General features: G+C 39.4%; 1 protein-coding gene across 2 annotated transcripts in view; it reads right to left on the reverse strand.

The window, feature by feature from the left end:
• Positions 1 to 17,227, reverse strand: part of LOC126368153 (protein bark beetle) — a 55,842-nt gene that overhangs the window by 9,531 nt on the left and 29,084 nt on the right. For both annotated transcript variants that reach the window (XM_050012033.1, XM_050012032.1), the window contains exons 2-5: positions 7,754 to 7,917; positions 1,082 to 7,287; positions 605 to 816; positions 236 to 371 (exon numbers count right to left, since the gene is read on the reverse strand). In XM_050012033.1, coding sequence (XP_049867990.1) covers positions 236 to 371; positions 605 to 816; positions 1,082 to 7,287; positions 7,754 to 7,917 — 6,718 coding nt within the window. The remainder of the gene's footprint in view (positions 1 to 235; positions 372 to 604; positions 817 to 1,081; positions 7,288 to 7,753; positions 7,918 to 17,227) is intronic.

The following is a 17,227-nucleotide window of genomic DNA, read 5'->3' on the forward strand; positions in this document are numbered from 1 at the left end:
ATGTGCTATTCTATAATGCACAGTTTTAAATTATTAAAGCGCTTTAATTTAAAATTCGTTTCGAATGTAGGACTTAAAACTCTACGCACTATAAATTTGTAGATAAAATAACGCGTTTCCATCAATATGAAAAGTATTATAAATGGTCAAGTGTAAACCAGAGATGTAGTGTTCCAACACTACATTTCAAGTTATTTTCTAGAATCTAAAGTTACACGAATGTTTTTGTTTTTACCTTCCACCATTAAGCAAGGCAAGTCATGGTTCCCATAGAACAAGTTGTTGTGAATCCATCCCCGTAAAGAAGTAGCTGAACCTCTAGAGTCTGCTCTCACTGATAAACCGCCAACATTGTTGCGAACTAAATTATTCTGTAAATAATAAAAGAAAATAATTAAAACGATTAAAAAAGTTGATAGTTATTAAAAATAAAGAAATTAAGCTACACGACAGGCCTCTGGATCAAGTAGGTAGTTTCTTTGTATTCCACGTCTTGTGTCATAACTAAGTACTTCTAGGGGATTGCGAACCTCAATCCTCTATAATCATCTTGATTCAAACCACAAACAGAATATATGTATTGTAAAACGTCTTATTCACTTACCCTGAACACCAATGTTTGAGTATTCTGCACATCAATCCTGACAGCTGACTGGCAGGAAGTAAAGTTCCCGTACAATTTGAGGCAGTTGCCGTCAATTTCGTTCCTTATGATGGCTACCAGAGGATTCACTTCTCCAACAGACTGGTATGATATAGCGCCGTCTCTGTTATTGTGGAACTCGCTGTTCGATATATTGTGCTGGACGTCTCGATCTGGAGTTTGGAATTTTAGTCTTGTATAAAAGTAACAGGATCTCAAAAGCTATATTTTGCCAAAGGACAGTTGAGCCGACCACATGAGTTCAGATACTTTTCCTGACAAATTAAAAGGTATGAGAAAACATATTCAAGTCTTTTTTATTGTAAATTAAGATAAGATATATGTACAACTGGCGGCTTTATGGAATGGTAACAAAGTTATTGAAGTTCTTCCAGACAACTTATAGGTAGGTTCAAAAAAAATAGTGGATATACTTACTGAATCCAATAGCAGATATCGGCAACGTGACGATTTCAGCAATAAATCCATGAACTGCGGATGCTCCGTTTGCAAACAACTTCACACTCAAACTGGCGCCTTGAGTTCTAAAGAGTTTCTTCTCATCTGGGGATCCGTTTTCCAAATACCCAATCATTGGTGCTGTGATATTGTAGATATCACCGTCGTACAGGCTGAGTGAATCCCGCTTTCCGTAGTTCTGCGTATGATTGAACAAGTTGTACTGAAGCAATCTGAATCCAAACGGCTTTACTCTGTACATGCTCTTGAAAATCTTTACGCAGTTGACAGGATTGTTGTCATACTTGTAGTAAAGAAGCACTCTCTCTTCAACCACAACGACTTTACTACTATCGCAGATATCGATTAGCGAAAACAGATGATATGGAAGATTCAGATCTTTTAATGGAGTAAAACTGGATTCTTCAGATTCTCTACCTTCTCCTGTTAAGGATATAGCACTTACTCCTTCACCAAGAATGTCGTTGACGGAATTAAACATCATGCTTATAGTATCCGTAGGGGATATCAAATTGATACCGTGATGAGCGCATTTACTAATGTTAACATTCTGAATTCTAGGATTCTTCACAATACTTTGAATGGCTGGCGATTTTTCATTATGAAGTAACCCAGCTCCCACGATTTGAACGTGCTCAATTATACTCTCCACTTTTTTCATTGTGTCGTGAGTATGATGATCGTGAATCCTATGTTCATAAAGAGAATATTCAAATTCAGGGTTGGCAAATCTGATTCCTCCCCAATAGTCCAGATTTTCTTCTAAATTTCTCATGCCACAGTGAATGAAGACAAATTCTGAGTCCCATTTACATTCGTGTCGGTGGCCGTAAAGTTGTCCATTAAGTCTTATTGGACAGTCCTCGTATCGGTCTTCAGTTCCAACACATTGCAAAGGTTCAGGCCATGACCAAATTCGAGATAATGAATTACTGTGATACTCCACTCGCCTGTCGTGAGCGAAAAACACGTTTATCGGATCAAACCCAAGTTCGCGACACACAACTTGAGCATTTCTTTCTGTGAACCGATTATCGCACATTGGTACCCATTGTAAGGTAGTCCTGTTATAATACTCTAAAAATCCTTCGTTCGTTTTCTCAGCCATGTTATCATTAATTGAGCAGTTTCTTCCAGAGCATAATCTGATAGATTCTTGTACGATCAAATTTTCTAACTGTCGTCTGTACTTGTGATGGCTGCCTGAATATTGACCGACATCTCTTTTACTAATTCGGTTAGTTTCAATATTAGCTGCTGAGGCGATTGGCTTCATGAATATTGGCAATTGACTATGACCAATAGCGTGAAGTGTTCCCATTACGAGTATTCCAACATTTGGAGCAAACTCTAGTATGACTCCGGGGTTGATGGTGAGAGTTACGTTCGGCATTACTGTGATATCTGATTTCACTATGTAAGGAGCAATACGAGCCTCAATGACAAGGTCATGCTTCAACCGTCCGCCTAGTTCATTTACATCCATAGCTATGTCAGTACTAAATGATACAGATACGCTAGCATCAAAACTTTCTGCGACTAAATACGGCAAGTATGAAGCAATAGCGTGGTTGTTCCAATCGTCGAAGTCGAAAATTTGTCGTTTGATTTCTTTTTCATCAGCACTGCCCCACCAATTTTCAGTTACATCTAGTAAATTTTCAATCTTTGCAGTTTTTATACCAGCCAATAATGTATACTGCAATCCATTCAGGCCGAATATGTTTCTGCTTACTTTAACTTTTTGAATTCCTTTGAATCCTATGACATAAGTAGGATCAACGTTTCTAAACAAAGCACCACGGTTCATTTGGGCCGTGTACCTGTTATTTTTCACTTGATTGTAAACGAATACCGCATAAATAAGTCCCATGATTTCACTCTGACTGTCCATGTAGAATTCTACCATGTATTGACCATTATTTCTCTCAATAAAATTACCATCTACTTTCATTTTCTTCTCCATCCCTCTAATCGATACTAAACCAGTCTTACAATTGTTATCAGTAAATATATTTTTGGTTATATTGACTTCAGCGAAATGCCCGTCAATGACTAGACCGAAGTTCTGGTTACTTCTCCAGGTGTTGTTGTACATGAACACTGAATGTGTAAAGTTCTCATTATATTGCCACACGTAAGGCAAACTAACATCAAATCCACCATTTTTGTTTCTTTCCACAGTATTGTCTTGAAGTATGTAGTGATACAAGTTGTTCGAACTTCTTAAATCCCTCGCGAAGTGGTAAATTCCTCTACCGTTATCAGTAATCAAACTGCTGTTTACCATTATTGTTATCTCAGTAATATTACTTTCATGGATATCCCAGAAAGGCGTGTTAACATAAATTGCTTCTTCTTTATTATGTGCTATTTCACAATTGAATATTTTTATACTTTCGTTGGCTTTCCGCAAGAAATGGTCACCGAGTTCATTCAAATATCTATTGTAATACAAAGCTTTTACGCCTTTGGTGTTACCTTTTATTTTGGAGTTAGCAACTTGTAAAGTGGGCACTGGTCCTTTGACTATTCTGTTCCTTAAATTCTGTACTGGCGCTAGTATTGAACTCACAACTAGCACAACACCTCCCAATGCCACATTACCACTCTCATAAGTTAAAACCACACCAAAACTGTTACTGGTAGTTGGAAAAGTTGCCAAGTCCCGATCGAGGCACCATTTTGTGCTTCCTTCATTTATATTTTGAGAATCATAAATGCAGATACTCTCAGTAGAAAAGTTATGAATAGGGTTTAGTAATTGAAGTCCAAGAACATATCCAGGGTTACATTTGATGTTATAAGATTTGGCAATATTTTCTCCGTAATGTTTTGTAAACACAAGGTGTCTTGTTTCACCATTTACTAAGCTTATGTCGGTTTCATATTCAGGGATCATTATAGGGTGATAATTTGATTCATCCATATTGAAACCAGGGTCTAAATTGAACCATCCAGCTATTTCTCTTTGTTGCTGGCCAGTTAGATGAGGGTTATGAGAAATGCCTGCTATTTCGTTATTTTCTATCACTGAACCGTAAACTTTGAGACCTAGTTGCTTAAAGCTAATACCACTTCCTTTATTGTTACTAAATTCTGAATTTCTGACTGTATTCACAGCATCGGCTCCATATAAATCGGAATATAAGATGCCTAAACCATCATGGTAATTGTTTGAAATTTTTACGCTTTCTAAACTATGTCGAGCGAAGTCTATTTGCAGTGCTGGTTTGAAGACATTCGATGAGTAATCTAAAAGTCCAGCCTTTTCAACGGTTACGTACTGTAAATCAGTTCTTTCAGCAATAACACTGAACCTCATTCCAGCCCAACTGGTTTCATAACATCTTATACCAACGTCATTTTCATGTGTGCAAGATTTCTCAAAGTTCTCTATAGTCTCAGCTTTGCATTTAGTAATGTCATTGTCGAATTCTGTACATTCAACGTTGGATAGGATGATGTCTTCTGTCATGCCTGCAGTTGGAATCTCACTCGGTTCTAAGAACCAGTCATCTGGGTTTAAAGCTAGGCCGAGCTGATGGCAAACCAAAGCTGCGTTGATAATGTTCCATCTGTAATTACATACAGTGCCCCATCTACCATCTACTCTTACTTGTAATCTTCCTTCCTGCTGCGTTCTCCCTCCCAAAAGTCTTATAGGAACAATGGGTTCAACATACCCAGGTGTAGTAGGATCTACGTCAGCGTCAGTCTCATAAAAGCTATCGTTTGTCATCACTAACTCTTCTTTAAGCGTAAAAGTGATGTCATTGGGCCGTTTTCCTCTGGCGTCTAATTTTCCTGCAATCATCATGCCTATTGACGGAGGGAATCTTAAAGTTACTCCTGGTTGTAACACAAGTTTGCCACCGGGACGTATGTTTATATCCTTATCGACATCATATTCGCCTTGTCTGAGTATTTCTATTCCCTCTACCTCTCCACCGACGATGAATGTACCGGGTACATTAAATTGCGGAACGTACAGTGAATTGTAATTGATTTGTGTAGCGCCAGGGTTACTGCTGTGCAACAAGTATGGCATATAAATGATTTTAGCTAAGTTGTATCTGTCTTTTCTATGAAACAGTCGGTTGTAAATCTTTTCTTCTTCACCAAATCCAAGCCAGTTGTATGTACAATTGAGAATTTTGCTTTGATCTTCCACATGCGAACCTATTTCGTACTGTGCCTCAGGATTATTAATGATGTTTCTAAATACATCAATGTTACTTGATGCTAGTACAATTGTAGCCGCGACTCTACTTCTTGGAGCTAGTCTTGACGACACACCTTCTATTGGTTCATATGGTTCTCTAATTTTATTGTCTCTTAAGTAATTCCTTGAGAATAGTATGTACTGGAGATCACTGTAAGGCGATAAACCAAGATTTACAACAAACGGACCTTTGTTACTATAGAAATAGTTATGTTGTATATGGAATCTAGCTGGCAGTATCTCAAATTCTTCTATGTACTTTCCTTCTATTCTATTCATTATAACTATTGCACCATAGTCCCCGTGTTCAAAATAGTTGTATTCTATTCTTCCCACTACATTTAAAGCAGGTTGAATTTTTAATGGAACTTTTCGATTTTGGTAGAATCTATTGTGTCCTATTTGTAAATTGAGCAGCTTTACCGGACTATTGTACCGCCAACACGTTGATATGTCTATTGTGCTTTCCATACTAGTATTGAACCAATTTCCGGTGATGTTTACCCAGCTGTCTCCACAGTAATTACCATGCAAAATCCCTATTTCGAGATTTTTAAATATTTCGGAATATTCAACCACAGTGGTTTGATTTAAAGGAATGTATTCAGTTTCTTGAGTATTGTTTATCCATACTGCAATACCGTAGCCTTGGTTAGAACTAAGAATACTTCTTGATATGTTCCTGTTCCCTCCAGTGACGGTGATATTGATACCATCTCCTTGATTGAACGATATTCTACTCTCTGTGACATTAACGTCTCCCGCTCCGTTTACAACTTGCAGACCAGCAACATGATTATTATTAGAAATTGAACTTCGGTGTATATGAACTTGAGATCTCAGATTTTCAATAACAACGCCTCTACCGTTATTGTCGGAAATAATACTGTCGGTCACGTTTAAATCATAGGTTTTGCTGACCCCTGAGGTTAATCGTAAAAATCCTGTTATGTCTGTTCTCGTATTGGCTCGAAACCTCACGTACATTCGACTTCTTGTAGAGGTAACACTTTGTGGTCTAGTCAGATTTCTTATGCTAAACGACATTAGCAGTTTATCGGCCACAGTGAGACCGTCGTAAACGAAAATCTCTCCAGTATCATTATGATTGGTCAACAGTTTCAAAAAGCTCAAGGTTAGTACGTGATCAGATCGCGTATAAAATTTCTGACTGCAATCTCTCTCCATGTTAGAATACCTGGATTGTTCGATTGACATTTGAATTGGAAAAGTTTGACTAGGTGTAGACGCTAGAGTACACAGATCAAATACTTCGCTTCTATCGAATTTTTCATCGACACTCATCTCGTGAACTACATATTTGACGCCATCGCCCCCGTTGTCATGGATCAGACAATTCTCAATCTTGGTCATGCCGTACGTAGAATTCACATATACACCGTACCCTCTATTGTTTTGTATTGTGCAGTTGTTAATGACTATGGGAGCGTTGGGTGACGTCACGTTTATAGCATTGAATGCGGAGTTGGCAATTTCTATGTCTTCCATAACGGGTGGTACACCTATTACGTCTACAGCGCTGGTGGCATTATTGTCTCGTCCTAGGCCGGCGTTCTTTATTACGACGTGTTCGAGTCTTGACATGGATGTTGGTACGTACAAGGTATTGACTGCAGTTAGAATTCTCTCGTAGACGGCATTTTCGAATCGGATGCCTCTCCAGTGACGCTCGGTACTTCTGCCGTCGTGGTGCGGGGAGCATTGGATGGCTAAGTCGGGGTGGTAATCGCAGACGCCGGAGCCGAGTTGTCGTGAGTTCCAGTCGCATTGGAAGAGGTCGTCTTCGGTTCCTCTGCACCGTGGCTCCTCGAAGAGTAGCCGGGCCTTTCGCCCTGGCTGGCGGTCCATCCAGTTGTAGAACGACCCACCCATGAAGCCCAGCTGTCTACACGCCGTTTCCATGTCGTTGATTGTCCAACTGGAAAGGAGAGAAACACTTGTGTAAACACACATAAACTTGATTACAATAAAAAATAAACTTCACATTCATTATAAATATTAGATACACAAAAATTGTGGTAAACGTTTTTATGTGAAACTGAAACGTGTCTAGGTGTGCTAAGATGTGCTTTTAAATTCGTACTTGTGTGATTCGCCTGTTGCGTCATATTTTTTGAGGAGCCTATTGATACGTCATGGCCGTTCCACTGGAGACCTGTCTTCTTGATGGTATATCTAAGTATCTCATATTTTCAGTATTAGTGACGTCGTAACGAAAACTTTGAGGGATGATTGTGTTAACGGAGTATAGAATTGTCTGGTCATCAATTGGTCTGAATCATCCCTATTCGTCACGATGTCACTAACACCCTGTATTTATCTCAAGACATTTAAACAAGTATGGCTGAATGGCCTTTAGGCCTATGCCCGTTTAGTGTACTTACTTTCTAGAGTTAGTGCAAACGGATCTCCACTGCCCTCTGTGCAGCAACTGTACCCTGCCTGCAAGGATCGTCGGACCGTCCACCAGCCTGATGTCGGGCACTGGCTTGACCGGTCGCACGGGCTCCTCCGTACTTGTGAATGTGATGCTCTTCTCATGGTGACCCTGGAATTAAAGCAAATAATACTGTAAGTATAGAGTTTCTATTGAATTTTTTTTTTTGGATAAACTAAATCGGCAGATTCTTCAGGATTCTGTACTTAAAACTAGGTCATATATGTATAATAAAGAATACTACGTATGCAACGGTAACTCTCCGCCCCGCACCAATTCGTATCGGGCGTTGACCTCACCCCCTCTGAGTCTTACATAGGTCAAGCTGTAAGCGGTCAAGAAGTGAGAAAGCGCGCGGACTGTGCCTCACTCGCACTTCTTCTTATCTTGTGGGCTGTGAGGTGGAATGCCAACCTCATCAACTCTGGTGTAAGGGTTATGATTGAGCCGCCAAATGCCCCTAACAGGACTCATGTAACGTTTACTCACATCCGTAAATAGTAACCGAGACCAACGGCTTAACGTGCCTTCCGAAGCACGGATCATCTTACTTTCGGACAATCAGGTAATCAGCCTGTAATGTCCTAACCAAACTAGCGATCACAAAGTGATTTTTGTGATATGTCCCTCGCACTTACCTTACGCGGCACACGCAGTCAATTAAGATTTGTACCTCACAGATTGGCGAGTTTTTGGCGCGATAATAAGTACTTAAATCAAAGTTTCAGAGGATTATTATGTATGGGAAACTACTCGTATAAGTAATAAGTACACATGTACTTAGCTACCTACACAATCCAGCATTCGTGATAGTAACAGGAATAAGTACATATTATTTAAAATAGGCCCTTCAACTCGACGTCGGAGCTTCCATGCAAAACATAATTACAATCAATTTACATTAACACAATAGTATTTTCGCAATAGTTGAATCGGCTTGCCCAGTTGGCGCCGACTAAAGGTGCATTCAAACGGACGTGCGAAACCGGCAGTGTGGCAACGCCTTAATATTCATTGTTCAACGTGTCAAAACATCCGAATCGTATCGGCAAGGTTGGAAGTAAGTTAAATTCTATTGTACTTTTTGAAATTAACCGTAGCGATTTTGAAATCGTTAGAAGCTAGTAATTTCGACCATTGTTAATCGGAAAAACTAGAGCAGTGTGTCTGGTTTATGGTTGTAAGTAAATAGGTACAATGGATTTATGTAATAGCTTGGAATATTAAAGAGCCCGAACAATAATAAAATCTTCGAACTGTGAGTAAATAAAAAAATAAATTTAAAGCTCACGTGACTTTATGTAAAAAAGCTTATTATAAGATTAATGATTACCTAAATGATAAAAATGTCTGGTATTGAATGTGTTCCTCTAGTTATTAAATAACTTGTAATGTACCCTCATTGATTTAAAAGATGTGTTGCTGTTGCAGTTTCTTGTCATTTCTTCTCCTCACCCATAGCACCTTGCGAAATGATGTAAATTCAAAAATGTTACATTGACCTTCAACAAGTTTATCCATGATAATTACGTTGAATAAATGATTCTGATTTCTGAATAAAAAATATATTATGTACTTAAGCGCAGGTCCACGCCAACCGCCCCAGACCCAATGATCGCGCAGTGGAGTAGCGTGGTGGAGTATGTTGGTGTTCCATACCCCCTCCGGTTGATTAAGGGGAGGCCTGTGCCCAGCAGTGGCACATATATAGGCTGTTTATGTTTACATAAGCTAATGTATCTTTCCTATTGACTGGTAGGCAGTGGCAGACCTAGTAAAATTTTTAGACGGTGCGAGAAGCCACTTTCGCGCCCCTTAGCCTAACTAAATGCAAATCCCGTTTGTTCCCTATTATATACGTGCATGATTATAAATAGTAGATATTCTTGTAAGTCCTTTTTTTTTTTTCAAAACTATAATTTTGGCATTGTTTTAAGTTTACGCGGTCATTATCATAATTAAAGCACATAATGGTGCTAATTCCTGTAAACACCATCTAATTTTATTTTAAGTTATATCTGTCATTTTCTTATCCGCCGAAAAGGAAAGGGACGGGTAATCGACAAGCATAAAATTTATGGAACACACGTCAATTTTAAGCATAAATCTAAAACAACCGTCTAAAAATTCGCCCAGGTTATTCATTTATTTACTCATTCTTCCTAAAATTAAGAGCTGTCAATCATCCGTCCCTTTCCTTTTCGGCGGGTAAGAAAATGACAGGTATAACTTAAAGTAAAATTAAGAGATGTCTGCAGGAATCGGGGCCAATAACGGATTCTTACCCCCATTTAAATGCGGCTATTATGTGCTTTAATTATAATTTTGGCGCCCCCAGAAACTTCCATGATGTCCAGGGCGCATGTGCGTAATCCAGTTGCTCCCCTCTAGGGCTACCGGCCAGTGTGGATCCATCTTGGTTGATTTTGGCGCGAAAATGCCCTATGGCTGCCTTTGGGGTAAAAAACATGTTTCAACAAATTCCCCTCGCAACCATTGTAGGGGTGGGCAAAACATTACAAGGTACGGTCACGAGCATTAATATGTATACACTTTGGTACCATGTCACATTAACGTTTTTGACAAATAGAACTGTAAGTCTCACTAAATATCAAATATGTTAGTGCGACAGAGTCCTAAAGTGGGTACATTATATTGCTCATGACTGTACTTACTCACTAATACTCTTTCGGAACACTATAACGGCGGTTTAAGCGATGCACCAATACTTCAGGTATTGTCATGAAAAGACATCACCGATAATGGCGATGGTGACATCACTCAGGAGTTGACCCCGGAACAAGCAAACACATCGAGGAGCAACGAACGCGCACGATGCGTAGGCGCACAGATAGCACTCGAAATGTGACTGGTATAATTGCTTTACAGCGACACTTCAAACGCTTCGGAATACCAAAAGCGTATATTGTAAAAGAAGAAACTGTATAAAGTGCGTCACATCAAAAGCAGCAGCAGCGCGGGCGCAGCATGGCCGCGATAGTTAAGAGTTTTCAGGTTATAGATAAGTAGATAGATAAAATCTTTATTTAAGTTTAAGACGTATTAATATTAAAATCTACCTAATAAACTTTAATTAACTGCTTGCCTAGAGCGATGTCTACATAGGTATAGACTAGACTTCCTGTGGTCGCAAGTCATTTTCTAAGGTCCAACACCATGGCAGTGCTCTCCCGGGTCAATATTGGAGTTTAAAATGACCACATTGAACAATTCACCTAAAAAGCAATATTGCTATTTGACATTTGTTGTTGGCATTGTGCACTTACTTTTATATGCTTCATATTGCAATATTGCTTTTAGATGAATTGCTTCAATTTGAAAAAGTAGAATGGAAAATGCTACACCGACAAGAGCGTGAAGCGAGTCAAAATTTGTGATGTGCTTTAATTTGTTCTTTTTAGACTTATTGCTGTAAGAAAGAAAGAAAGAAACATGTAAGGACTTAGTAGATACTACCACTTGGGAAAGATTGCGTACATAACTTTATGTAAGTAATGTTTTTATTATTAGAAGTCTGTATCCCAAAAAAGGAAGAAGAAAGAAGTGGAAGACACGCGGAGGTGGAAGTCTGTAGTCTGTGTGAAGTGTGTGTCTGTGTGAAGTGTGTGTCTGTGTGAAGTGTATGTCTGTGTGTGTGTCTGTAATTGGAGATGTCCTTAGAACATATTTATTACGATCTACTCTGATCCGGCATGCGTGTATAAAGCGATTGATGAATGTGGTGGAAGCAAGAGAAGTGTGTCAGGATCGAAGCAAATGGAATCCCATAGTATCTGCTTACCCCGGTGGGAAATAGGCGTGAGTTTATGTATGTATGTGTAAGACTGTAACGAAAGAATTGCATCATTTTTATTTATTTGGCATTAAAACTTGAGTCATCGCGGACTATAAAGTTAGCCTACACATTAATTCATCTAAAGAAATACGTCTATATGTTACGATACCTACAAAGATAAAATTCGAACATAAAAAAGAAAGAACATAATAGGTATATTCTGACTCAATAGAACTTATGATCAGAAGAAGTCAGAATTTTTGTTTTCGATGTTTTGGAAAACGTCTTAGTTAGGGAATTTAATTTCACAGGTGCAAAACCATACCTACCTATACACAAGGTTTCTAACATTCCTTCGCCCTTCGATTTTACCTTTATCATAAACTACACAGGTTGTTAGTGACAACGTAACGATACCTTTGAGGGATGATTCAAATCACGATTGTGAGTTGTAATTAAGTGGAATTTTACGTCGCAAAAGTATTGAAGTGAAAATAACTTTAAAAAAATCTAAAATTTTCACGAATTACCCGACAGGACATTCCACTTGATATCAACTCAGAATCATGGTCCTAATCATTCCCCTCAGTATTCGTTACGGTGTCACTAACACCCATACGTACTTGTATGGCTACCTGTACATACTCGTACGGGGTGCTCGATTTCTAGCACTTTTAGTTTCTGAGATTTTGAGATTAGTTAGTCAGACGGCGCTTTGATATTATATACCATGTACATCGTTATATCTACATGGTATATAATATCAAACCTAAGTACTTTCCTTTTCAACCCAACGAGCATTCCTAATACTCAAAAGACATAGTCACGCATCTCATAACTACTGTTGTTACCTACACGCATAGCGCATGCGTCATAGCGGCTATTCTTGCACAGCAGGCATGCGCATACGCCGTTGCCCTTGCACTTGGCTTCCTGTCAATTCAACACCCCATACAAACCTTCACGGTTGGATGGTCACCAACTGTATGGTGGAATGCCAGTAATTGTTCCATCCTAGGTAGGGGACTATTGACAGGTGATGGTACAATTAAAAAAAAAAGTGGTGCAGATGCGTCGGGTGTATTAGGGGAGTTGTGGGTCAAATGGCATTGACAGTTAACTGCATATAAAATTATAACACTTTTTCAACACATCATCATAATCATCACTGAGCCACGCTCTTGTCGGTGTAGCATTCTCCATGCTACTTTTTAGGAAACAGGACAGTGGTCCCCGTTACTACTTACTTAGGCCGGGCCTTTGGCAGCTCAATAATAACCCAGACACCAGGGTTGATGAGGTAATCCACCTCATAACCTACACGATAAGTAGAAGAAGTAGCCGTTATCATATTTTTGGACAGCCAGGTCAGTTCAGCCTACAATGTCCTTTTTAGAGGGGAAATGCCTACCGCATACCCTCCCATCGCGGGGGCAGCGAGAGGGTTATGTTGGGCTCACACCGACTAAAACCCACCGGTGTCCGTATCACCGCCGTTATGCCAAGCTACGGGGATGCTTTCGCACTCTTTCGCGGAGCCTTTTTTTAATTTTTTTTTATCGTTGGGAAATGCGTTACGCATACCACGCCGCCCGGGGGGACGACGTGGTTATGTGGGACTCCCCGGGTGTCGCCACCCGGTATACCCACTAAAACCCAACGATGTTCCTCCTTGCCGCCGTGTGGCGGGGATACGGGAACGCAATTGCACACAACCGCGTCCCCCCGCGGATGCCCTTGCGGGCCCAGCGCTCACGGGAGCGCGTCAAGCGCCTCCCCCTCCGCCGAGGGCTGCCCGGAACACTGGGGAGCCCTACGGCACTCTTTCGCGGAGCCTGCAATATCTTAACCTAACCTAACCTAACCAGACTGAAAGAAAACTCTCTACTTCTCCGAACGATGCTCTTGACCGAAATCATTTCCATTAATTTACATCTTTACACATACACACAACACTAATAACTGTCCATTATAGTCAATATCTCTCCGCTGACTCACCGACAACTTTCGAGTCGTGTCCTTGTTTGTCCTTCCAACGGCTACGTGTTTTTTTTACTATAGAAACAGGTTTTTTGTACCCTTATGTTGATGTCCGCAGTAGAGGTAACGGACGGACCTCCTTTGCATTTGTATCTCAAAACCGTGCGTGGAATTTTAAGTCCTTAATATCTGAATTGTAGCGTTGACAGCGAGTTTCCGAACGGCGACCTTCGCTACGGCGAGTCTCTTTACGGCGAGTGGCCTTATTTTCCCTCTACGTCGAGCGAGTTTTAATGTTATTGTACAGTTATGGTAAAAACTGTTTTGTTGTTTTCTTATACTTTTCTCTCGATATGGGTTTTATAACCGAGCAGTATTTTTTAGGTAGGTATCCTATTGACTTGTAATAACCTCATCATATCCCTAGCATTATCCCTATTCTCACAGGGTCCGCTTACCTAACCTGAAGATTTGACAGGTTCGGTTTTTTACAGAAGCGACTGCCTGTCTGACTTTCCAACCCGCGAAGGGAAAACAAGCCCAATACAGGTTAGGTCACATACTTCCGAAAATGCATTTCTCGGGAATGTGGGTTTCCTCATCCTCATGATGTTAATAAGTATTTGAATATTTTGAAGCTTGAAACAATATGCAGAGTCAATAATCAATTATTTATTGCATTCCATGTAGTACAATGGGGTGTTACATAGGCATAGGAACTAAAACATGGAACCTGGTGGGCACAGCAACTTTGAAGGGAAGAAAGGAAGTGTGTATTAAAATTAAGACCTAATATCATTTAAAAATTCGTAATAGCTCTTTTTAATTAGCATTGTTTTTAGATATTTTTATAAATAAATTAGTTTTAGTTTCATCTTTTAAGTACTTTTTAGTCAGTCATATTTCCCTAGATAGTGTTAGCTACTAGTCATAAATTTTTAACCTTAATGTATGTAAGTGCTTTTGTAACATTCACTGTTTTGGGAACAAAGTTTATTCTATTCTTAATAATATATCCTTAAAAAAAGAAATCAAAATATAATTTTGCTTTACAGTAGAATGTTCTCACACTAGCTACCTTAGAAGGCTTAGACTACACGATTAAGTTTTTTATAATGTTCATTATATCATGATTACCAGGTTTATGAAACGAGTCGCCTGTCTGGGTGATGGATGGTTTTATGAACTAATAATACGGCTTTTTGTATTGTATTATATTGACCGGCATATTATGCTTCAGATGAAAGCAGCAATTTGGAATAACCGGCTACAGGTAGTTGATTTGAGATAGGATAAAAAGTGAAGTGATTCAAAGTTTCAGTGACTAAAAGCTATTTTTATTTATATATTTATTTAGGTCAATAAGAAAGTGGCCCCCATTCCTGCAGACACCTCCCAATTTTAAGTTATACCTGTCATTTTCAACTGTCATCCGTTAGCTATTTATAAAATTTGTAAACTATTAAAACACATAATAACGGGTTCTTACCGCGTTTAAGATAGGGATATGAAACTCCGTTATTTCGACACTGTTGCAACTGCGATCATCACGGTAAACTGTTTTAAAATAAATGCATAACCCGGGCGAATAAAATAGGCATCCCACTGATATGCACCCGTTTGAAGTGTGCTGTCAACTTAATTCTGTCGGGTTATTGGCCAAGATATACATTTGGGATGGTTATTAAAATCCCTTCTAAAATTGACTTGTTTTCCATAAATTTTATGCCTGTCGATTATCCGTCCCTTTCCTTTTCGGCAGATAAGAAAATGACAGATATAACTTAAAATTAGATGGTGTCTACAGGAATCAGCACCATTGTATAATATACATGTACACACACACACATACAAACACACACACACATTACATTACATTTAAAGTACAACATTTATTCTATAAGTAATGCACAAAAATGTTATTGCTAAAAATCAATGTTAAAACAGCGGCCCTTCTATTCTAGAAATTACTATAACTATAAGGTACCTTTGCAAATCACTGGTTGGATATCAAATAGAATAGGTAGGTAAATATAGTAGGGCTCCCCAGTGTTCCGGGGAGGCGCTTGACGCGCTCCCATGGGCGCTGGGCCCCAAAGGGCATCCGCCGGCGGGGACGCGGTTGTGTGCAATTGCGTTCCCGTATCCCCGCCACACGGCGGCAAGGAGGAACACCGTTGGGTTTTAGTGGGTATACCGGGTGGCGACACCCGGGGAGTCCCACATAACCACGTCGCCTCCCCCGGGCGGCGTGGTATGCGTAACGCATTTCCCAACGAAAAAAAAAAGGTAGATAAATATAAGCTATCAAAAAAACAGTGGTAGGTACTGAACAGAAATAACTTTCTCTTTTTGATTTAATGGCGCGACTTATTGATTTAATGGCGCGTGACCGTGAATTAGTTTCATCGATCAGAATACACGTAATGTTTACTTTCTGTGTGCCACAGTTGTCCCCTTAATTCTTTATTTGTTCAGTCTAGGGATGATTACAGAAACACTACTACTACATTACTTACCACTATTACTTACTACTTACTTACTAACTGATACTGACTAACTAATTACTTTATGTAGGTAACATCCTTTTGTATACTTGTCTTCACAAATAAAGATTTTCCTATAGGGTATGGTACAACTGTGGCTTAAATTTTATATTTCACCTAAGCATAGTGTAGTGTGCACTAACACAGTTGTCTAGACCTTTATAGACGGCGATACGGCTCACCACCAAGCTCGGTGAAGCGCGGTGTACCTCTGATTACCCCAATTGGCATATAGTCGTGAGCTTATAACAACATAACATAACAAATACTTTATTGCACAAACAGGAAAAAACAAAAGAGAAATAGAATGAGTACAATAGGCGGCCTTATTGCTAAGTAGCAATCTCTTCCAGGCAACCTTTAAGTATAGGAGATATGATGATGACTAGAAAAAATAGTAGAATATCGATATAGCAAAAGAAACACAAGCTAAAACGATCTAATAATAACACAATAATACCGTACTTGGTAATGTAGAGCTTACAAGCGCGTAGACCGTCTACCATCTTGTCCAAAGCTCCATAGTTCAACGTTTGACAGTGACATTGACTTCAAAGATTCGCCAACCGGTTTGTTACGTAAACTATGTCTATGCATTACGTTCTTATGGCTCTGGCATACTTTGTGCCTTGGCCTTCGTCGGCCTTAAGTCTATGGCGAAAGGGCCCATATTTTGGAGATCACTGCTCGGCGAGTTATACGAATATTGATGAAAGTGGAACGCATTAAGTGATGTAACGGAAACTGGTGTGGTTTTGGTGTTAGGTTGAGTTATTGGGATGATGGACCATGTAATAGGCTTTTCTAGAGGTCTTGTACCTTGATTACCACTACCGTAGATACAGCGCTTGTTACGAAAATGCGACGAAAACTTGGCGCTTGTTTAGCTATACATTCGTACACAGCGGTATATACATTCAATAAAATCGTGTAAAATTAAGAAAGTACGCATCGTCTTATTGCGTATATTAGCGCGTGGTGCTTCGTAACGCAGTCGGGTTATACTGCTACTCGGATTGACCGGGAGTACTTGTTTTAGTGTATTTTAAACTAAAATAATACCCAATTTTGGTGGGTTTTACTGCGAAAATTAAATTTT

The sequence above is a fragment of the Pectinophora gossypiella genome, chromosome 7, assembly GCF_024362695.1.
Source record: "Pectinophora gossypiella chromosome 7, ilPecGoss1.1, whole genome shotgun sequence".
Lineage (NCBI taxonomy): Eukaryota > Metazoa > Arthropoda > Insecta > Lepidoptera > Gelechiidae > Pectinophora > Pectinophora gossypiella.